Source organism: Barbus barbus (genome assembly GCF_936440315.1).
Source record: "Barbus barbus genome assembly, chromosome: 8".
NCBI classification, from domain to species: Eukaryota; Metazoa; Chordata; class Actinopteri; order Cypriniformes; family Cyprinidae; genus Barbus; species Barbus barbus.
This window is the reverse complement of record NC_136736.1, coordinates 11,763,367-11,788,441: the sequence shown is the minus strand read 5'-3', so window position 1 is coordinate 11,788,441 and position 25,075 is coordinate 11,763,367. Positions and strand designations below refer to the sequence as shown.

The 25,075-nt window shown below is 39.6% G+C and overlaps 1 protein-coding gene across 1 annotated transcript in view; it reads left to right on the top strand.

The window, feature by feature from the left end:
* Positions 1-25,075, top strand: part of galntl6 (polypeptide N-acetylgalactosaminyltransferase like 6) — a 253,291-nt gene that overhangs the window by 84,642 nt on the left and 143,574 nt on the right. The window contains exons 4-5 of the mRNA XM_079423273.1: positions 5,998-6,136; positions 9,683-9,849. Coding sequence (XP_079279399.1) covers positions 5,998-6,136; positions 9,683-9,849 — 306 coding nt within the window. The remainder of the gene's footprint in view (positions 1-5,997; positions 6,137-9,682; positions 9,850-25,075) is intronic.

Genomic DNA, 25,075 nt, shown 5'->3' with positions numbered 1-25,075 from the left:
TTGGAGCGCAGGCTGTCGCCCTCCACCTTGAAAGTGTACGTGGCTGCTATTGCGGCCCATCACGATGCAGTGGACGGCCGGTCCCTGGGAAAGCACGATCTCATCGTGAGGTTCCTGAGGGGTGCCAGGAGGTTGAATCCCCCTAGGTCACCCCTGATGCCCTCCTGGGACCTCTCTATCGTCCTGGCTGGACTTCAGAGGGGTCCCTTTGAGCCGCTGGACTCAGTCGAGCTGAAATTCCTGTCAGCTAAGACAGCGCTCCTGACCGCGCTCACTTCCATCAAGAGGGTCGGGGACCTCCAAGCATTTTCGGTAAGCGAAGAGTGCCTTGTGTTTGGGCCAGCCTACCCTCACGTTGTCCTGAGACCCCGGCCTGGATAAGGTTCCCACCACGCCCTTCCGCGATCAGGTGGTGAACCTGTAAGCACTGCCCTCGGAGGAGGCAGACCCAGCCTTGGCGTTGCTGTGTCCCATAAGAGCGCTGCGCATAGTCGAATGACTGAGCGGTTCAACTGACGCAGATCTAAAATGGGACGCAACCCTCCATCCTTCTTTGGAACAATGAAGTGCCGGCTGTAGAACCCGGACTCTCTTTCGTGGCCGAACCAGGAGCTCTAGAGACCCCTGCAGGGGTGGCGAGCTTCTCAGCTCCGCTACGTTTCCAGGTGGAAATGACTGACAAAAGCTCTCGCTGGAGCCAGCTGCGCCCTGGAACTCTGGCAGGGTTGGCAGACCGGTCTCCCGAGGGCACTGGGGGGAGACGGACACCGTATAATGAGGTGTAACCCGCTCGTCCCCAGAGGAGCCTGCCCTCGTAAGCCCTGAGCCACGCTCGTCAGGGCTTCTTGACCGAGGACCTCTTTGACTGAAGTATGGTCCGCAGATCCGGCTTAGCCTTAGAGGTCCCCGACCCTTCCAGGAACTCGAGCTGCGTCGCTAGGGGAACGCCTCCAGCGTTAGAGTGAAGAAGGCCGGTCACTCACTGTCAAGCAGTTTCAAAAGCTGCTGGGTCTGATGGCAGCTGCGTCCAACGTGATACCTCTTGGCCTGCTGTACATGAGACCCCTACAGTGGTGGCTCAGAACCAAGGAGTTCTCCCCGAGGGGGAAACCCACTTCGCATTCAAGGTCACGTGGCGATGCCTACATGCCTTAGACATGTGTAGACATCCTTGGTTCTGGTCTCAGGGCCCGGTGCTGGGAGCTCCTGGTCACTGCATAATGCTAGCGACGGACGCATCCCTCACCGGTTGGGGAGCGGTCATGAGTGGCCACCCTGCCCACGGTCTGTGGAGTGGTCGCCATCTCACATGGCACATCAACTGCCTGGAGATGCTGGCCGTGTTTCGAGCACTCAAACACTTTCTCCCAGACCTAAGAGATCACCATGTGTTGGTGCGCAAGAGAGCAGACATCCTGTCAAGGCAGGGGCAGAGGCCCGGGGGAATGGATGCTTCACCCCGAGGTGGTGAAGCAGACATGGAGAGTGTTTGGCCAGGCACAGGTGGACCTCTTTGCGACTCAGGAGACATCGCAATGTCCCCTCTGGTTCTCTCTAGTTCCTCCAGCTCCTCTGGGACTGGATGCTATGGTACAGACTTGGCCGAGGCTTCATTTGTACATCTTTCCCCCAATCGCTCTGATCCAGGGAGTTCTGACGAGAGTGCGCTGGGACGAGGTCAGTCTACTACTGGTAGCACCGTTCTGGCCGGGCCGAGTATGGTTCTCGTACCTGATTTCTCTCCTCGATGGCTCTCCATGGGAGATTCCTGTCAGGAGAGATCTCCTCTCACAGGCGGGGGGCACTATCGTCCACCCTCGCCCGGAGCTGTGGAAGCAGTGGGTGTGGCCTCTGAGGAGGCACAGCTCATAGCTTCCAGTCTCTTAACCGAGGTTGCTGAGACCATCCTCCAATTCAGAGCTCCTCTATGAGGAAACTGTACGCCCTGAAGTGGAAGCTCTTCACTTCATGGTGCGGAGGTTGCCAGCTCGACCCAGCTAACTGCCCGATTGGTACAGTTCTGGAGATTCGACACAGCGTTTCGTTCAGGGAACCAAACAGGCTGACCAAAGTGCTTTACAGAAGATACCACATACACAGAAAAACAGACCAGACAAAATTTAATATAACCCGATTTAAAAAAAAAATAAATAAAAAAAAATAAATAATAATAATAACCTATATCACAGTAGTCAATACACTAAGGAAAACAAATACGTTTTTAGCTGGGACTTAAAAACAGACAGTGAAGGGGCCATTCTAATCTCTAGAGGCAGGGCATTCCAAAGTCGGGGCCCTGCCACTGCAAATGCACGCTCACCTCTGCGCTTAAGCCTAACGTGAGGGACTACCAACAAAGCCTGGTCACAGGATCAAAGGCTTCTGGACAGAGTGTAGAGATGAAGAAGTTCAGAGAGGTAGACAGGGGCTAGGTTGTGAAGGGATTTACATACAAAAAGTAAAATTTTTAAATCTATTCTCTGACAAATCGGCAACCAGTGTAAGGATCTAAGAACCGGGGTGACCCGATACGTTTTTATCAAATGAATGGTGAAATGCTAGTGAAGTGACTAAAACACCACGAGCATCACACATGCTTCAGAACTCATCATAGTTGGGTAAACAGTGGTGATCGAAAGACTACATCAAATATATTTTCCCCCATTTTTTCTCCCTACATTCCAATTTCAACTTGGTCTCATGACATAAAATCTGTCTAAAAATCAGCTGGCCCCCATCTTCACACAGATCTTCAATAGATCACTGGAGCTGTGTGAAGTCCCCTCATGCTTCAAACGCTCCACCATCATCCCCGTCCCAAAGAAACACAAAATTACTGGACTTAATGACTACAGACCTGTGGCCATAACGTCTGTAGCCATGAAATCATTCGAAAGACTGGTTCTGGCTCATCTGAAGGACATCACTGGACCCTTACTGGACCCCCTGCAGTTTGCCTACAGAGCAAACAGGTCTGTGGATGATGCAGTCAACATGGGACTGCACTTCATCCTGCAGCATCTGGACAGACCAGGGACTTATGTGAGGATCCTGTTTGTGGACTTCAGCTCCGCTTTTAACACCATTATCCCGGAAACCCTTCAAAATAAACTAACTCAGCTCTCCGTCCCCACCTCCGTCTGCCAGTGGATCAACAGCTTCCTGACAGACAGACAGCAGTTAGTAAAGCTTGGCAAATTCACATCCAGCACTCGAACCATCAGCACTGGAGCTCCTCAGGGCTGCGTACTCTCCCCACTGCTCTTCTCCCTCTACACCAACGACTGCACATCTAAAGACCCCTCTGTCAAGCTCCTGAAGTTCGCAGACGACACCACACTGATCGGCCTCATCCAGGACGGTGACGAATCTGCTTACAGACAGGAGGTTAAGGAGCTGGCTGTCTGGTGCAGTCTCAACAACCTGGAGCTTAACATGCTCAAAACTGTGGAGATGATCGTGGACTTCAGGAGAAACCCCCCTGCTCTCCCCCCACTCACCATCATGAACAGCACTGTGACTGCAGTGGAGTCATTCAGATTCCTGGGCACCACCATCTCTCAGGACCTGAAGTGGGATATTCACATTGACTCCATTGTCAGGAAGGCCCAGCAGAGGTTGTACTTTCTTCGCCAGCTGAGGAAGTTCAACCTGCCACAGGACTTACTGAAACAGTTCTACTCTGCCATCATTGAATCCATCCTCTGCACCTCAATAACTGCCTGGTTCAGCTCAGCTACCAAATCTGACCTCAGAAGACTACGGAGGGTAGTCCGGACTGCTGAGCGAATCATTGGTACAACCCTCCCCACTCTCCAAGAACTGTACTTATCCAGAGTGAGCAAAAAGGCTGGTAAAATCACTCTGGACCCCTCACATCCAGCACACAACCTCTTTGAACTGTTACCATCTGGTCGACGCTACAGAGCTCTGAGCACCAGAACGACCAGACACAGGAACAGTTTCTTCCCTCAGTCAATACATCTCATGAACACTCAATAAATAAACGTAGAACACACAACTAATACATTATCCATTCACCACACTCACTTATTTTATTTTTATTTTCTCATTTCTAATTTGCACATACTTGACCTGTACATACATAGTCGCCTATATTATATATTATATATTGTGTATATATTTCTCTTTTTTTTTTTTTTTTGCTGCTTTGTACATTGGTTATTGGCTATTTCCTGTTATTTTGTTCATTACCTGTGTCCTGTCCTGTTACTGTCTTTCTGTTGCACTGTGGAGCTTCTGTAACTATAACAAATTCCTTGTATGTGTAAACATACTTGGCCAATAAAGCTCATTCTGATTCTGATTCTGATTCTGATTCTGACATAAGCATACCTGGGTGCACTTTTTAGCGAGACTGTTTACTGCATGTTTCACCGCAGTTTCAAAGAGAAATGTCCACTGGCGCTAAAACAGGGGTTCAATACATAAACCCTGGCACATTTTTATTATGTTGATATACAGTACGTACGTATTGCTGTGTTTTTATTACGTTGATTCAGGTACGTATTGTGGCGGTTCAGAATTCAAATATCCGGGGACTGTCGCTAAAAATGAATGCTCTATCGTATTGGAAATATGCCCTACACCAAATCCAACCCTAAACCTACCCGATAGTGTTGACAAATGCAAAACTGATATAAAAACATATTTGTTGATGCAACTCTGCTATTTGAACTTCCTTGTATGCAGATTTGAACTGTTTTGTCGAACCAGAGTTACACGGGATTCGAACCAAGCTCCTCGCCTTTCAAGTACATCTCCGTACTCTGTGAGCTACTGAACAAACCTGCTGTCTATGAAAACCCATAGATAGGAAGCTGGATATGTTTGATGCTAACGTTCAAAAGCATCAGTTTTCATATCTCCTAGCATATTAATATTGTTTTGAAGTCATAACATGATATTCTTCAAGTAATTGTGCGAAAATTACGCTTTATTAATCGAAACTCTAATTTTTTTTGAAAAGGAATAAAAGGCGTCCAAGTTTTACTGCCTCTAGTGTTCCTTTCTTTTGGAAACTGGTACGTAAAATTATTGGTACATATTTTGCGTCTCGCTAAAAAGTGCACCCAGGTACGTTTATGCCATGAGACCAGGTAGTCCCTTTGGTCAATAAGCAAAAGAAAAACTCCACAATAGTGTTTACATGGTCTTTTGCACTTTAATATTCACATACATTATTACATATCAATAATGTACATGTTCATTGTACAGCACTATTTTTGATTTATTCATGCAAAAAATGGCAAATTCCCTTGACAGTCCACACTACAATGACTAGATTCTGTGATTCCGTCCGTATTTTTTGCTCTGTGGAAATCATAGGGCTATAATTGGTATTTCATGCTATGTCAAAAAAGATTGTTGCGAGGGTTAAAGTTAAGTTTAACGATTAGTACGAAGGACATGCAGTTAATTAAGGTTCCCTCTTAATACACTCTATATAACACTCTTCTTGACAGTATTTAAAAAATACATTGCGATATTGCAGCAATATGGCTGTAGTTACAATACACTTTAGTTGTATGGAAAAGGGCAGCACATACTACAGAATAACCCAATGGAAGAAGGCATAAGGATTAGAATTACATGAGGGTGAGTAGATGATATAATTTGAATTTGAATATTCCATTAAGTAATGATAAGTAGGATTTCCATCAACTGTGACACACCAGACACAGTGGGAAGCGGATGAGACATAATGTACACTGCAGAGCCAGCAACTCAATCAGCATGTTGAGCCTTCATACTGGAGTGTGTCTGGTCAGCATTCAGGGAAAGACCAGGCTCGTTGGTTAAGTTGTTTCAGCTATTCAGTCATAAAATAATAATAAAATAAAGTGTCAATTTTCACAGCGGTGCTTTCTATCTTTGGAGTAGTGCATGTTCAGTGTTAGTACACACATGCTCACCTTGTCAACACCTTTGCTGTGCTCAACATGGTTGCTGATGTCTGACCACATCTGTTTTCAGGAAAAGGGGAGCATGGGAAACCATACCCGCTCTCAGAGGACGAATGTGATGACTCAGTATACAAAGAGAATGGCTTCAACATCTACGTCAGCAACAATATTGCTCTGGACCGCTCCCTTCCTGACATCAGACATCCAAAGTGAGTAGAGCTGATTCTCACAGCATGTTCACAGTAACCAGCCTCCAGAGCTGCACAGCTTGAGCTAGACATCAACGTCGGTTTAATGATCCGTGGCAGGCCATACTTACGCAATGTGTTTTAATTAATGATTTTGTCCTAAATGAGGAATTAATCTAATTTGGATTAATTAGCTTAGTGATTTCATGGCTGATAGATTTTTTGTTTGTGTAGCTTTTACTGTCGTAGAACATCAAAATAAGGGAGATCGGGGATAACTTCTTTTTTTTTTGACTGTTAGCCTAAAGCTTTGAGATTTTACCTCATCTTTGACTATTAGGAGACCTGTAATTATATATTGTGAATAAAATTCTGACCATAAAACCCCCACATTTCTTAAAGATGAGCGTTAGTTAAATATAAAATGCACTTAATAACTTTCCGTCATTAATAGTTTTATATATACAGAAAATAAGTATATCTTTTGAAAGTTGTTTAAAATCATGTAGACACACATGAGATGAAGACCACAGTCATATCAGGAGCTTAATAAAAGCTTATTTATTTTGTGCTGGTTTGGCTCACGGGAGATAGCATACTGAGGTGAGTCAAATATGACTCGCTTTATTTCTGTATCCCTATTGTTATATTATATATACAAAAAAAAATATTATTGTAAATAAAAATGACTGAGTTCTTTCCATCATGGGAAAAAAATCTACAAAAAGTTCTACAAATATATTAAGCAGAATAACTGTTTTCATCATCTGTAATATTAAGAAATGTTTCTTGAGCAGCAAATTGTCATATTAAAATGATTTCTGAAGGATCATATGACACTGAAGACTAAAGTAATGGCTGTTGAAAATTCAGCTTTGCCATCACAGGTATAAATTAAAATATAAAAAATAAATATATATTACATTTAAAGTATATTTGAATAGAAAATAGTTATTTTAAAATGTTAATAATATTTCAAAATATTACAGTTTTTACTGTATTTTTGATCAAATAAATGCAGCCTTGAGTTCCTTCAAAAACATTAAAAAATAAAAAGTTAAAGTTAATAAGTTAATACGTTTCCCCAAAGTTTTGAATGGTACTGATTGGACTACAGCAAAATGAATTCTAAAGAACATTTTCTAGAACAAATGACAATGAAAGGGCATCATCAATATTAAAGCATAATGCCAAAAAAGAGCGAGGCAGCACGAGTGTGGTTCACAGTCCTTCCATTTAGCAGAATTTGAAGGAGATGGTCTTGTTTCACACTTCCATCCAAATGAGCTCCTTGATGGATTGATCGTTAATTGTTCTCAGAAGGCTCTGCACCATTACCTTCCCTTGAATGTCTCCACTGCCATGGATTTTCCCTTGGCAAGAACAAATCTCTCTATAACTCATGCACCAAAGAGTCAGTGTCTGAAGGAGGACCGATTAGTTACAGGGTTGTCGATAACTAAAATGTAATTTATTCTGCCTGAACAGGCTTAAGGTCCATTTAAGCATCTGCTGGCTCGCCATGCTTCCAGGCTTTGATAATGTGAATGAATGTGAAGTCTTTAAAACAAGTTTTTAGTGCCGTTTCAAGGTTAGAGAACATTGTCTCCGTCGTCTTGGTGAAAAAGTTTGTCTGTTGCTCGCCTGCTGTTAGCTGTAAAGTTGTGTAAACCCCTTTCAAGCACTGCAGACAGTGTTCCGGTGAAGAGCCTGGTGTGGGGCTTTTATTTACATCCCCTATAAAAGCCTGTGGCTCTCAGTGTGGAACCTGCCAATAGACAGAATGTGAATAACTGTCTCAGTGTGAGAGCCAGCATGCCCGTGTATTCACTTTTAATGCAGGTAACAGAGATATACACAGATGCTGCTGCAGCTTCAGTTTGTGCAAACAGCAAGCAGAAAAACAGCGCTGCTGAGCTTGGAAATTTCTGCGGGTGATTTACTGAAAGCAAACAAATGAAAGAACACAGACACAACATCTCATTTACACATCGACCAACTCAATATACCAAGCACAGCGCAAATGAGCATATTCACAAATAAGCAGAGCCAATGCTCATCAGGAGCGGATGATCCACTTACAACACAGCCACAAAATAATTTAAGACATGATTTTTTTGGGCGTTATATAATGGTGCAAATACCAGTAATTTGACTAAAGCAAACGTTAGTAAATCACATTACATAATTCATTAGAATACTCTCCCATAGATTTTGCATCTGAAATATTATATTATATTATGTTATAAGACTGATTTCTGAAGGATCATTTGACACTAAAGACTGAAGTAATGGCTGCTGAAAATAAATTACATTTTACAATGCATTAAAACAGAAAACAGTTATTTTATCTTGTAGTAGTGTTCCACAATATTACTGCTTTTACTTTATTTGATCAAATAAATGGCCTTGGTGAGCATAAGAGACTTTTAAAACTTTAAAAATCACACACACACACACACACACACACACACACACACACCTCTTACAAAAATAGATGTTTTTGTTCTTAGCCCAAATGTAAAAGTTCTTGTAATTAGATTATTAGAATATTGATTGTTGAATTGAGACGAAAGCAAAAAAAAATAAAAAGATTCTATTTGAGGGCCTCAAGGACAGAAATCATAAACAACATCCTAATAGTGACACATGGAATTTTTTATCACTGAAGAAAAAAAATCATAAAAATCTTTCTTTCTTGATTTTAGAACACAACACACTTCTCTTTCCACAAAATACCATCGCCCAAATCCTGAACTGTAGCATTTTCATGCAAATAAATATCCTTTAATACCGATTTGGAGTATTTGCCATATGTGCCAGTTGCATGTTCCAGTAATGCACAAGACACTGTCTGCCTATTACTATGCAAATGGGGTGCCTTTTTCTTCCTGAACTGTATTTCATTAGTAGACTGATCTGACAGGTCAGAGAGGGCTGTTTTAGATGCTGGCTCCTCTCCAGAATGCATTCGTTCACCATGGTAGTTCTTTCTACACTGTATTTTTGTTTTCTGTCGTTTTTTTCCACCTCCATGGAAGGGAAATGTTAAACCATGCAGCACCCTGAGAATGATTATTATATGGAGGTGTATGAATTAGGGCCGGCTTGTCAAGTTTGTCAGGGTGCTGAATTAGAGAGACCGGTGTGAGCTATAAAGTGCCACTTCATATGTCAGTGCCGGCTTTGTCGGAGCTCAATTAGCATGCAGATTTCTGAATGCTTTATGAGCACGCTGGGTCTGAAGGACCTCTCAAAACATTGATTTATGATCTGAGCTCCATCGCCGTTGCCCACGGCGTTGGGGCGGCCCATGCGGGTCCCTTTGTTTTCAAATAACGTATTTACAGTTTGGCAAGATCTAGTGCAATAAGCGACAAGATTTGTATTTCACACACCATTGTTCTGAAGAGGCTTACACAATGTTGGGAGTGTTTGTTAAGTGTCTTACAATATGTGGATTATACGTTGATGCACAGATCAAGCATTTTATGTAAAGCATAAGTATAAACAGTAGTGTTTGCCTGCCTCAATCTCACTCTCTATCTCATTCTTTCTTTTCTGTAGCTGTAAGCAGAAGCTGTATCTTGAAAACCTCCCAAACACCAGTATTATCATCCCGTTCCATAACGAAGGCTGGTCCTCTCTGCTCAGAACCATCAACAGCATCACCAAACGCACACCTGACCACCTGATCGCAGAGATCATATTAGTAGACGACTACAGTGACAGAGGTAAGTGGAAGAGCTCTTTTTTTTTCTCTCTCTCTCAGAGCATCTGCTTGACATCAGGGTAGTTGCTGGTCTTTGTGCGGTAGCTGCTCAAAATGAATTTTGAATGGAGCTTTGATAACACTGGGTGGGTGCTTGAGTGCTACAAAAAGTTTTTTTTTGGTCATTTAGAGAGGTAGATTGGGCTTTGTCATTTATTGAAGACAGAATGACCATTGAGTGACAATTGTGTGTTTCTTCAACTAGAGGGGCAATTTTGAATCCCTTAAGACTCTTTTTGAAACTGGTTTGGTCTGCTAACAGTGTCCAACAGTGTATATACTTCTATCACAGTAGAGTTCACATTGGTGTTTTTCTTTTTTGTGTGTTTTTTTTCACCTACATGATCAAATGTTATTTCCATGACTTGATGGTAGAAAATATTTTTTTATAAATATTTGTTGGACTTGTCTTAGCAAGGGTAATTTAGCAAGCCTCTCTCTGATGACTATTTATTGTCCTCTAAATGCTGAAGAAAAGAGGAAAAAAGAGAAAAAAAGAGAAAAAAAAGGTAATTAAGGGAAAAATTATTTATTGCAATTCATGCCACACATGTACAATTGTAATATTTGGAAAAACTGATATAAAAAAATAATTGTTTGTTTAATTAATTTTATTATACATTTATATATAATGTCACTTGAAGAAATTATAATAGAAATACATTACCACTCCATAGCAGAATGTATTTTTTTGAATGACCATTGAGTGACAATTACAATGGTACTGTGTTTTTCTTCAACTAGAAGGGCAATTTTGAATCCCTTAAGACTCTTTTTGAAACTGGTTTGGTCTGCTAACAGTGTATATACTTCTATCACAGTAGAGTTCACATTGGTGTTTTTCTTTTTTTGTGGTTTTTGTTAAGTGTATCTTTCTATCTTGTATAGATAGATAGATATACCATATTATTGTGTAAGTCTTTGTCTTTTTAATCTTATTGTTCATGAAAAGTAGAAAGTACTTTCATGAAAAGTAGAAAAGACTTTTGGTAGTGGAATGCAGTAAGATCCTTCAGGATCACATCTTGGCTTGGAAACACATGGATAGCATGCTGGTGAACACTACAGCACCAAATACTCTGTCTTTTGGAACAGCATCCCAGTACCTCACACAGTAAATCAGTGAGACCATCCCACCACACAAAGCCCCTCTGTACTACAAGACATCTCCGCCAATAGCATTCCATCTCACAGCTGGGCAAGCATCACTCCTGTAGAGGAATAATGGGAGAGCACAATAGTGAGTGTCTTCGCTTTGGCCTGCTTTGTTCCCATTACAATACTCATGTCCAGCTGAAATTAGCTGCCATTAGACTGAGAGGCATCTTGCATTGTTTGGCTTATGATGATAAACAAGTTTTTTTTTTTATAACACAGATTTGTTGTCTGTGTTGGCATGTTTATGTATTGTAATACAGTGTTGTTAATCAATGTAAGGCCAGTTGGCATGGATACTGTACATCTGCAGGGTTCACTGTGTGTGTATATAAGAAACAAACTCAGCTATGCTAATCAACGCAAGCTTATTGGTCATTACTTGTTAATGATGAGCTCATATGAGACACATATTCCCTCTCAACAGATTTTTGACCTAGAGCAAGAGTAGCAATGAACTCTCAAAGCACAGAAAATGTCAGTTTTCTGGCATCCTGTTGCAGACATTTGAAAGCAGATCCTTCATTGAAAAAAAGCACAAAATGTCCTGTGTATCCGTCCGTTGCTTGTATGAGTCATTTATGTGGTTTAAAGAGTTTAAAGATTATAATTTTTTTTGCCAGACACTTGTTTTCTGTAACAAATATTTGTCGGTTGCCTCAGACCTCTAGCAATGAGAGGCAATTTCATCACCAGTATACAGGAAAAAAATAATAATTAGCTTTCCTCTACTTCAAAAATAATTTGGTAGTTACATTTCACTCAGACTAAAGATTGACCGATAATGTCCAAGTGCATTTCAGAGGAAATAAGCACCTGTCAGTAGCATCACTCCAGCTGCACTTTCTCTACACAAACACACAGTAGGTTGTGTACAGCTGGTGGCCTTTTTGTCTGGACAGTCGCTTTTGAAAATGTCCAGTACCATCATCACAACAGCAAAAAAAATAAAAATAGGCGAGATCTAATTAGCATAGAGCGGAGGACAGTCCAGAATGGCTGACAGAGAGCCACACTTCTGCCAATCGTAATCACTGGCTCTAAATAAAACCAGACATGCAGTGGATATGAAGTGGGCGGAAGTTATTGATTCCCCCATCTTCTTGTACTGATATCATGATATCCATTAGGGCTGGATGTTATAGAAATTTTAATAAATTTCAGCTTTTTGATAATATTTTTTTATTCTGTTCCAAAAAAAAGAGCTTTAATTTCAACCAAACAACCACTGTAGCCAAAATCAGTTATATTTAGTATATAGCAATATTTAGTTATAATAAAATTTTTCATATATCAAAAATGTCACACTGAGATTTCTGTCAACATTTTTGAGTGCTAATGAATCATTTAGTTTTGTATTGATCTCTACCCTAGTCAAAAATGTATATACTAAATATACTATTAAATAAATATATTAAAACATATTTGAAATACATTTATTTCATGCCAAGTATACTACAAATACATTTATTTATTTATGTATTATGTAAAAATGCCCTGCAATTGTAATTTTAGTATACTTAAACTGGTATATTTAATTCAACTCAATTCAATTCAATTGTCTGCTTAATGTCTGCTAATTTTAATGCACTTTAATTGTGCAGAAGTAGTTCTGAAGCCCAAATAAAGATATACTGAAGTACAGTATATTTGATTGTGCTAAAGTAGAACCAAGTATACTTTAGGATCACTTTAAATATCTTGCATCTAAAGACTGATATTATTAAAGATTATACAGTCTTCATCAATGACATTAAAACACATTTTAGGCTTAATATTAAGAAATGTGCATTGAGCACAAGTAGTACTCCAAATAAAGTTTAATTATAAATCAGTATAGTATATTACAGTATAATTTTTAAATCAGTAAGTCTTAAGCGATATGTCAGTAAATATGTTAATAGATTTGAAATATACTTAGTATTATTACATTTAAATATATGACTTTTTATTAGGGCATATTTTGAACTGATTTATTTACTAAATGTAACAACTTTTTTGCTTCTAAAAATCTGTTTCAGTCAGAAATACTTTTTTATAACATTTGTCTTTAAACTCTCATATCATTGACTCTGTAGTGAAATTAGTGACAAAATAAAAGTGCTGTAAAATCAATATTTACAATCAAAGTTTTATTTAAAAAAAATGAAAAATAAAAGTCCAGCTGTTTTAATTTCTTTTCTTTTCTTTTTTTACTTCTTCAGGCAGACACCTTTTTACTTTTTAATATTAGTATATCAGCCAACCCATTCACAGAGCTAATTTTAAAACATCTATGCACACTGTCATGAAAAGACCACAGAGGCGCACCTCACTTGTACTGTGTGATTAATTTTCATGAATATGTAGAGCGTTTGTGTTTCTTCGACTCTGCTTGTGTGAAGTATTTTTAGAGCACTGCTAAAGTGGAAGCTCTGCTGGTGTCTCTCTCGCTGCCAACCTGGCTCTTCTTGAAGATAAGCATTTCCACCACGTCTCACTCTGTGCAAAAGAGGCCTTGCTGGGCTCTCATTAATTGTGGAAACAAATTAAATTCATACCATGCATTGAATTAAATGAGAAATGTCCTCGTCATGAAAGCTCACAGTGGCATTCAGTAGCGTGAAAGTGCTTCAACATCGTACACATTTGTTGCTCTTTCCTTGGCCCGGATGACTTGTTAAGCCTTCCAGAATGTTTCTTTTTGCTTGTGTGTTTATAGCTAAGCTATAAAGTCAACTGTGTAATGATTAAATTCATATTCCCTTTTAATAGATAGTATTCAATGTGCAATTAAATTCAACATGCAATTAAAGCTCTTTTCTAATGAACCAATATTAAATGGCTTGCATGAAAGATGACATTTATGTGAATGTAGATACAACACATGCAAGTCAGCATTTGTTTTCTGTTAAGGCTAATTAAAGCAACTATCATTGCATGAGCATGTGCATTCATCCAGAAAATCAGTACTGGTGACCATTGTATTGATAAATGCAAAGTCTGATGCTCACCATTACTCTGTGTGTGTGTGTGTGTGTGTGTGTGTGTGTGTATAAATATATATATATATATAATCAGCAACTTTCTTTTCTTCCCTAGACATGAATATTATTTTTAGATTACCATCACTCTAAACATGTATTGAACCAGAATTTTTCTTTGAGGTCAACAATGTTACAGAAACAAATTTACAGTCCACAGTCTGTGAGAAAAGTGTTGGACGTGTGAAAAATCTCATGCGACTAAGAGAACTCAATAACAACTTCAATAGCCTCTAATTTGTGTTTTTACCTGCTGGAAGCTACATTTGTTGTAATTACTGACCAGCCTCCATGTGCCCTTTCAAGAGCACTACAGATGACACAATTAGTATGGCGTGAAGATTGCCTAGCTGCTCCTGGACACATGTACATGTGCACACACATAAACACGTAGCCTACAGACACAGAGACAAAAACAGGCCTGCAGTTTTGCTGGCACACCTTGACAGTGAATGATTACTATGCTGTGTGTTTTGCGAACAACTCCTGCAAGCCAAATGCGTTCCCCTCCAAGATAACGTCCTTGAGCTCCTCCACAAAAGGATGTGAAGAAACAAATGATAAAAACTTTGAAGTTACAAGCTGTTCAGATAATACCTGTTTCTGACATGCGATTTGAGAAGCAGACAGTGGGATACTGGGTACTTTGCTAGTCAAGCCTCTTAACGTCTTCTGCTTAGACAGCGTAATTATTACAATCACCTCACCTCTTTTTGAGAGCAGACACCTGCACGCCGTGAACCACTTCACGAAGCAACTTTGGATGTTACTTAAAGAGAGAGAGTGCTCTTATCTCTGATCTGTCAGTGCTTTAGTGAGTACACCCTACATGCATTGCTCCAAAAACAGCACAAAGTGCAGGTGCATTTTTAAAATATGCATGTAATTTAGGTGTGCATTCAAGCCCCCATGTTATTTGCTTTGAAAAACAATAATAGAGTGACGTGTCTGTCCCTTTTCACATACTCTACTTCTGGACAATTTTATGCCATTTTTGTAGAACAAGGAGTTTGAGTAATGTGTTCACACTGAACAATTCAATAAGACAGTGTATCCAGATAAAGCTCTTGTTCAGTCGACAGAGTTGACACTTTAGGCACTGATGCAATTCATGTAGCGGTACGGGAGGGGTTATCTAGACATGATGGTGCTTGACCAAAAATCGTCAAGATGGCGGATGTGGTGACTGCTGAAATTTCTCAGTGGGTGATAAGGCTGGTCCTCTGGGTATTGGTGGTCCACTGATTAATGCAAAGACAGGTCAGGTGACCATGAGGAGAAGAGATAAGACCTGTCCGGATGCCCTTGGACAGTTTCCTGCTTTGGTGAGGCTTCTGTGGAGGGCAAAATGGCAGAATCTCTCTGGAGTCACTGTAGATGTGACTGATTGCTGCAAAAAGAAACAGTGATGTGCTCTTTGTCATTGCCAGTCTGCCATGACATTAATGTTTGAAGCAAGAATCAATCCTCTTGTCGGTCGCCCCATGGAGACGGTTGATAGTCACCTATCAGGCCGTTGTGGTGATTGACAAAAAAAAAAAGAAAAAAGTGGCAACTTCAGTTTGTGGAGAAGATAGCACCTTACAGGTCTAAGTTGAATGCTTTCACATTATTGTTTTTTTTAAATATGTGTATAATGTACAATATGTTAAAGCCCATTCTTTAGGTATACAGCATATTTTATACTTTAAATATTGTCTTTGAAAGTCTGTTATGCTCACGAAGGTTGCATTTATTTGATCAAAAATACTGTTAAAACAGTAATATGATTTATATTGTAGTATTATATATAATGTGATATAATATTATTAAATTTAAAATAACTCTATTTTTAAAATAATTTATTATTTAAAATAACTATTATTAATTATAAAATATTTATAAAATATTTTGTGGAGTCTGTGATAAATTTATTTTCAGGATTCTTTGATGAATGGAAAGTTCAAAAGAACAACATTTATTTCAAATAGAAGTATTTTGTAACATTATGAATGTCTTTATTGTCACTTTTGATCAATTTAATGCATCCTTGATCAATAAAAGTATTTCTTTCTTTCTTTCTAAAAAAGAAGAGAGGGAAAGACCAGTGTCATACTGAAAGCCAATACATGTTTCTATGTAGTAAAAAATTGCATTAGTGTTCCATTAAAATGATATAAAAATTAATATAGTGTGTATAGTGTTAATGCACTGTATATAGTACATGATTTAGTGCACTACATATGTAACTTGTTTCTCCAGTAGGGACCACTTAATTCACTATTTAATTGCATGTGTTAGCTATTAGCTAAAAGCCATTACAAGTAGCAAGTGGTGGGGTAAATCACCCCAAAATACAGGGATTATCTAAGCAATAAATGAATCAAGGTGAAGAGAAAATCCATTGTCTAATAGCTTTTGCTGCACAGGAGGCAACTAATGTACCCTAAGCTGGTTGGGCTCAAGATCAGCCTCGGGGATCAATGTTCTTAAGCCCAATCAAAGCAATTCCATCACATTATTTGGCTAGACTAATTGCTCAGACTAAAAAAGTGCAAAGTTTAGGCCTAATGAGATTGACCTGTAGAAAAAATGTGTTCCCTTGCTTTAAAGATTATGTTGACTTCTCTTATCCAGGGGCGCTTGTTAAACGAACACTTCCTGTGCATCTGCTTCTAATTGCCATTGCCATAAAATCATTGCTTGTGCATAATTCACAAGAAAACTGCTGTTTCCCCAGTGTTTCTGATTTAAAGGCACGGATCTCTGGATCAGCCAATGTGTTTCACACAGCATTGCAGTTTATCACGTACTGTGCAAGTCTTTGCTACCCGTTAGCGAAAGTCCAGCCTCCAGTCTTGTCAGAGGATCTGTGATCAGTGCACTGGTCCTCTGGGTGTTGGTGGTCTGCTGACTGAGTCTCGGTCTTCCTAGATGGGCCAAGAGGCCACAAGAAGAACAGATAAGATCTGCCTGGATGCCCATGGACATTTCGCTGCCGATGGCAGAATCTCTTTGGAAAAGCTATAGATGCAATTGATGGGCAAAAGAGACAGTGATGTGCTCTTTGTCACTGCCACTCCCCCACGGCGTGAAAGTTTAAAGCAAGAATCAGTTCTCTCGCTGGCGGCCTCATGGTGGCTGTCGATAGTCATAAGTGGCTAACCTTCCCATCAAAGTTTGTGCCCCTCATCAGGCTCACGGACTCTGGCAGAAAGTGCTTGGAACGCTGCATCTATCAATCCTGTGCCAACACAGCCAGTGCAGAGAGAGGGATTGTCATGGTGACAGAGCTTTGAGGGTTTTTCACAAGAGCTGAAGTGTTAATAAAGCTAATAACACCACCGGCAGTGGCAGATGTTCAACAGGAGTTAGCATTTAAATGCAAAAACAATCTTTTTTAAACTCCGCTATGCACTGAAAATACACTAAAAGTCATAGTCATCCGTATCAACAGTCCCTAGTTTGCACAATGCAGACATTACTGTAAGTAGCAGATTGTATTGTTTCATATCTTCCCCAACAGATATTATGCTCTTCATTTACAATTCTCTGCACTCGGTCGTGCATAAGGACAGTAATTGGTCTTGTAGCTACTTCAGAGGCTTTTCTACTTAAAAGTATGATGCTCAGAACTGGTCCCTGCTGAGAAAATGGTTATCTCTCATTCCTACTTTGACACTTCACCACTAAGGGTCTGTCTCCCTTTTCCTCGGGCTCTGCACTACCGATGAGCTCTGTCAACTTCTGTCTTTAGACGTGGCATGTACTACATAATCCTTGAAGCCATGAGCTACATTTCAAGCTATACTGTAAAAAGTAAAAAATTACTACAGTTGTGAAAGAAATTAAATTTGAGTGAGTCATCAAATCATTGCAAACTGAGTTGTTCCTACTCATAGATTCATTCAGGAATCAAACAAGTAATCATTCACAGTTTTTGTTGGCAGAGCAAAAATAGACACAGTAGCTGACAATGTTGTATCTAAAATGTTCTTTACTTAGTATTCTCAATATTAACTAGTTGCTTATTAGCATGCTGATTAATAACATATCGGCTGTTTATTATTACTTATAAAGCACATATTCTGTATGACCATATTCTACATCCCTAATCCTACCCAATACCTAAACGTAACAGCTACCTTGTTAACTATTAATAAGCAATAATTAGGAGTTTATTGAGGCGAAAGTCGTTGTTAATAATTTGTTAATATCCTCAATTGGACCTCAAAATAAAGTGTGACACTCTCCCATAAAAGCAATATTACACTCCCAAATCAGAACATATGCTATACACTGGGTAGACTTTAGTGGTCACTGACTTCAGTGGACTGATGAAATTTGATTTGGATAAAATGTAACCCAAGTTAATTACGGGCACTGAATCAGTAGAGGTCATGGCAGAATTGGTTGCAACACAGTATGAGTAGGCAATAGCCATAATGTGTCCTTCAAATTACTAACTTCAAATATATAAATTTTATTTTTGGGTCAGCCCACACCTTGCTCATTTTGAACTTTAAAACCTTCATTAAACACAGATTTGTGGGTTGCACTGCATTAAAGGATGAGCTTTTTTCTGTCTCTTTTCCCACCAAAATCAGCTTGGCTCCTTGACAGGCAAAGCCTTTTTATAATGAGATACATCTATGCCCCACTCTGTTCAATCAGTCTTCTCAGGTAGTCCATTTCCTTGGCTGTGGGAGGTTGTGAAATATTCAGGAGTATGCATCAGTACTCCTATTATTGAAATCAGCAGCTACTCTTTTTAAAAGGTGTAGCCATTAATCAATCATTACCGGAACATTGGCTTTATTATTTGCTTCATTACCAAAGCTCTACCTCTGGCAACCACCATTCTGTGTGCATGAGTGGAATATAATGCAGCAACTAGTGCCATTTTTCCATCATTATGTGAGCGCTAGAGGTCTATTGTTGCAGATTACTGATAATGTTTTCAGCCTTCGACCTTACAGCCTTCTATTGTATACACCCTTTCAGGATTAATTAATTGTGTCGCCATGCTTGTGTCTGGAAGGCATGTGAATGAAAGGCTTAAGACTTCAGGTGAAGTTAATGAAAGTTTTGCACAGCATTTCCAGTATGTAAGCATTCATAAAGGTGCTAAGCTTCAATTATTTTTCAAAGAGACTCTACATTTCTAATGACCAGTACTGAAGTGATAAGAGAAGTCATAGAGATCTAACAGGCCGATAACCAAACCACGACCGTCCCAGCATGATGACTTTTTATCAGCCAGATTTAGAGAGACCCCCTAACAAGATTCATTGCTTTTCTTTTGCAGAATTAGCAAGGGTTATCTGCAAGAGTGGTCAACTGGAGGGAGACCTTTGCAATTATCATATCGCTGTCATATATCGATTTCTTAAAGAAGGGGTATCAAAAGAACATCCAACACCAAACAAAAAATAATTTCTCATGCCATCCGTCGCATCGCCTTGCTCGGCTGAGAAATGGGTGGAAATTATTCTCCATTTAGGGCAATTGTGCTGCTGCTCAATACAAAGCCATTATTGTCCTCAAGAAATAGAGTAACATCTCTGTAGAGGAGCAGCTACCATCACGTGGGAGTGTAAAAGCAGCTTTGATGGATGTTGTTCAAATGTAATGACTGAACTTGCAGTCAGCACAGTAGAGGAGGAGAAGGCAGAGACTATTGTGTGTGGTGCTTATTGGCTTCTGTTTTCACTTGACATAGTCAACTGAAATCAAGCTGGGAAATAAACTGCCTTGCACACGCCGAGCCCTGAAAGAAACTCGCAAATTGAATATTGCTATGAAAAAATAAGACTCCCTTGACTTGGCCGAATGCAGCTGTGGCCAGCACGGTTATTTATTTGGCTGTAAATCAGTGTGCCACGATGCCACCGGCACAATTTTGGTGGTGGATTTGAAAAACGGCAACTATTATCATTACTATTTGAGCACAATCAGCCTCATGTCTCCAAGCTGATTAGGAGTTGTCCTGAATGGCTCTGATTGTGTAATGATCAGCTAATTACAAAGAGCACAGTCCCATGCTGTCCCATGCTGTGGTGAATTCAGCCTAGCTGCTAATGCCAGTCTGGCAGAGAGAATAATGCAAGACCCCATAAGAGTCTCGCTCACAATCGTGCTACGGTAATGGCATTAGAGCACACAGCAATTGATGTTTGTTTTTTTTCTTTCTTTTTTTCATGTGTTCTTTTCTGTGGATGAATTGTTCGCCTTGAATATCTCTTTGTAAATATTGCATCATATATCAGTCACCAATGCGTATTTAGACAGTTCACGAGTTCACACTTACATATACTGTAATAAATAGAATAAAGTTTATGCATATTTGGCGTGCTGTCCGAGGGGAGGGCTCGGAGCTCGGAATTTTGGCCCAAACCCAGAGTACCCCCCCTACAGGTTAGGACAGGAATAGTTGTAAGTGCGGAGAAGGGGTGGTGGAGGGATGCTGGAAAACTGCCAATGAACAGAGGTAAGTCTGCTGTGTATATATACACTCTTATCTTATTAACTGGGTTGATTACTGATTGTTCTTCTCTTGTGTTAATTAGGTTAATTATCTGAACGTGCTCCTCCCAAACTTTGTTAATAAAACATCATTTGTTAAGCGATCTGGTGCAGCTGTGATGCATATTGCCAATGAATAATAGAAAACAGCAAAGCAGAGTATTTATTATACATAACCGTGAGCTACTGCAATTAACAACAGTAAAAGTGCAATCATCTCCTTAACTAGCATATGAGGAGGACTTTGAGGAGGTATTTATTTCATGTAATATATCTCCTTGTAGAAAAATACCAACCTGGTCTCATGGCATAAACATACCTGGGTGCACTTTTTAGCGAGACTGTTTTATGTACCTTACTGCACGTTTCGCCGCAGTTTCAAAGGGAAAAGATGTCCACTGAGTGGCGCTAAAACACGGGTTCAATGCGTAAACCCTGGCGCGTTTTTATTACGTTGATATAGGTATGTATTGCTGTGTTTTTATTACGTTGATTCAGGTACTTATTTCGTCGGTTCAGAATTCAAATATCCGGGGACCGTCGCTAAAAATTAATGCTCTATTGTATTGGAAATATGCCCTACACCATACCCAACCCTAAACCTACCCGATAGTGTTGACAAATGCAAAACTGATATAAAAACTTATTTGTTGATGCAACCGTGCTATTTGAACTTCCTTAAATGCAGAGTTTTGTCGAACCGTAGTTACACAGGATTCGAACCGGAGCTCCTCGCTCTCAAGTACATCTCCGTACTCTGTGAGCTACCGAACAAACCTGCCATCTATGAAAATCGATATGAATATGATATGATATGAAGCTGGATATGTGTGATGCTAACGTTCAAAAGCATCAGTTTTCAAATTTCCCAGCATATTGATATTGTTTTGAAGTCATAACATGATATTCAAGTAATTGTGCGAAAATTACGCTTTATAAATCGAAACTCTGTAAATTTGTGTGAAAAGGAATAAAAGGCGTTGGAGTTTTACTGCCTCTAGTGTTCATTTCTTTTGAAACTGCAGTGATAAGTGCAGTACGTATTTTGCGTCTTGCTAAAAAGTGTGCCCAGGTACGTTTATACCATGAGGCCAGGTAGAAAAATACTGGCAAGCTATCAATGCAAATATACTTTAAAGTTTTAAAGCATGTTGTGAAGATACAGCATACAGTGAGATCCAAAAGTCATAGGATTTAGTGAGTGAGTGAAGTGACATACGGCCAAGTATGGTGATCCATACTCGGAATACGTGCTCTGCATTTAACCCATCCAGCGTGCACACACACAGCAGTGAACACACACACACCATGAACACACACCCGGAGCAGTGGGCAGCCATTTATGCTGCGGCGCCCGGGGAGCAGTTGGGGGTTCGGTGCCTTGCTCAAGGGCACCTCAGTCGTGGTATTGAGGGTGGAGAGAGCTCTGTACATTCACTCCCCCCACCTACAATCCTTGCCGGCCCGAGACTCGAACCCGCAACCTTTGGATTACGAGTCCGACTCTCTAACCATTAGGCCACGACTTCCCCCAAAAGGTCATTTAAACCTGGAAATAAAAAGCAAAGGACAAAACTGTGAAAAGAGAGAAGTGTTATGATATTATCATGAAGATATTTATTTACAATTCTTTGCTATTTCTAGATCACGTATCAATAAGCCAGTTTATGGTGTTGACTGTGTTAACCACTTTTTAACTCCAGTGCTGCTGTGAAAATACACAAAGTTCTAAAATTCAAGTAAAAATTCCAATTCAGTCATTGTTTAATACTATAAATGCCTTTATTGACACTTTTGACCAATTTAATGCATCCTTTTGTGTAAATTAGTATTAATATTATAAAGAATCTTTGTGTCTTATAAATATTCCATATATTATTATAAATAAAATGAATGAATGAATGAATGAAACAAACTATTTTACCAACCTTTACCAGCTGTTGAACTGTGGTGTGTGCGTGCATGTGTGAAAAAGGTTAAATTGTTCACTTTTACAAAAATTGGAAATCTTTAGAAGCATTGGAAACATTTTCAATAATGGTCTCTGAATTTTGGTCCCCATTATAAATCAATATAATGCCTGGTGTAGTAGTTGCCACATGGTTGTCATAGCAGAGTTCAGTCCAGTGTCCCTTTGGCTGTTGTGACAATGATAAGCACTTTGTTCCAGCATTTGGAGACAAAAATAGGGAAACTCACAGACCAAGGCTGACCAGCGTGACTCTTCTAGAGTGAGGGCTTTGCAACCATCCAAATGTAACAGAGCAGAACAGCACTAGAATAGGTGGACACCACATCAGGCGATTCCATTAGCTGCATTGCACACGAGACAGAGCCTTGAATCTGATTCCATCTGCCATAGAAGAACGGTGAGCATCAAGAACCATGTGACCCTGCAAATATCTTCCTGTAACATGCCGTAATGTGAACTCCGGGGCAGCTAGTGAGAGCAAGACTGAGGTATTGTGAGGCCATGGTATGTAGTGGTTTGAAACAGACAGGCTGGACTAGTGCGGCTTTCGCCTCGGCACTGAGACTGATGAACATGCTGTTCTGCCGAGATGGGCCTATTTATTACCATCTGACATGACAAATCATTGCACAAGGATACAGGGCCAGTTTGTGCACTCTGCCACCCCACCACAACAAAGCCATTGGTAATTTTAATGGCCAGTATGTGCAAATGACATTTATTTTATGATCATGCAAGTATCTCCTTTTTGCAGACGTTTTTGCACCGTTACGTTTAAAAGGAAGAGTTTTGTTTAAGCATAATATTCATAAAGGGATCCTACCATTCCTCAAGGACTGAATGTGCATTTGATCCACTTTTGTCAGGCTGCATAGAGAAAAAGGGACGTGGAGAACCACAACTGAATACAAAAAGACACACTTTGTACTTGAATGAGATCCTTACATGTCACACACATACATTTAAAAAAAAGCCTGATTTCTATGGGTAGGAACAAACCTGCAGTACACGACAGTCCTGTTTTTCATCCTCATACTAATACGCACCACTTAGAAATATCCTCTCCACGTACAAGCATTTGATCTGATGGGTTTTTTCATACATGTTCCCTGCCGCTTTGAGCTTTGATGTCCATTTTCATTAAACAGATTGTGTTTCTTTTATCATAGAGTGAGGTCATGCTTAACAGGGCGTGCAAAGAGTTGGGTCACTGGTGAAGCGTGTCTGCACAGTTTTTTAGAGCGATTTAGACTGGGTTTTGTTGTTGAGAAATGGCAGTGTACTTACAAGTACAGCTAATTGTATTTTCAATTAATTCCTTCGGCAAATGATGGTAATGATAAAAGCAGAGGTGACTTTTGGCACTACTCAACTGTGACTTTGTTAATTAGATTTGAGTCATGAGTAAAGCCCAGCAAATCCTCTTGTTTTTAAAGACGCTGTGTAATGAATACAAATTTCACTTGTTTGTTTCTCGTCAATAGTTTTTTATATGCAAAAGTATGTGGACACCCTCTTTTAATTAAAGAGTTGTACTATTTCAGTTACTCTCACTGTCAGCAGGTATATAAAATCAAGCATACATCCATGCAATCTGCTTATATAAACAATTTTCGTTTTGTGGGTCATATCTTTTTGTTTCAGCATGACAATGTATCAGTGCGCAAAGCATGGTTCATAAAGAAATTGTTTACTGGGTTTGGCATAGAAGAACTTGACTGTGGTTGGATATGTCAAATAATTGCGTTTTCTATTGAGTTGTTGCAAGCTGTGTGCAGTAACCTAAAGCTTGAACAGTGTAGTCTGAGTCACACACAGATTTGCACACTCTTTTAAACCATTTAAACTATTAACTAGTTGCTTATTAGCATGCCTGTTAGTAACATATTGTCTGCTTAGTACTTATAAAGCACATATTCTGCATGACCATATTCTACATCCTTAATCCTACCCAATACCTAAACTTAACAAATACCTTGCTAACTATTAATAAGCAGCAAATTAGGAGTTTATTGAGGCAAAAGTTGTAGTTAATGGTTTGTTAAAGGCAGGGTAAGCGATTTCTGGAAGCCAATGTTGATATTTGAAAACACCAAAACAAACACGCCCCTACCCCAAAAAAGGTCTCGCCCTTATTTTGATAGATCCGTATGGAATTATTTTTGTGTCTTTATTATTCAAACAAAAATTCTGTATTTGAGAGCAAATCTAATTATTTTGTAATTAAAAAATACAAGTTTGCAAAAAAAGTCTTCTTAAGGTTCAAAATTAAAGTAATTGAAAACAAAATAATTTGCAGTGCGTGTAAATCCTTAAAAAATATATATATTTCTTTGTGCACTTCAAAAACTTTTCATCACTAACACAAATGTTGCTCTCTTTCCTGCCTTCTTTTTTTGCGGGTCTAAAACTTTTGTTTGTGAGTTGAAAAGTTTTGCTTGCGAGTGAAGCTGTGTGTCAGTGGGCGGTCTCTACGCACCAGGATGAAACGCCCTTTTCTATTGGCCACTCTCGATTGACGTAAAAGGTTGACC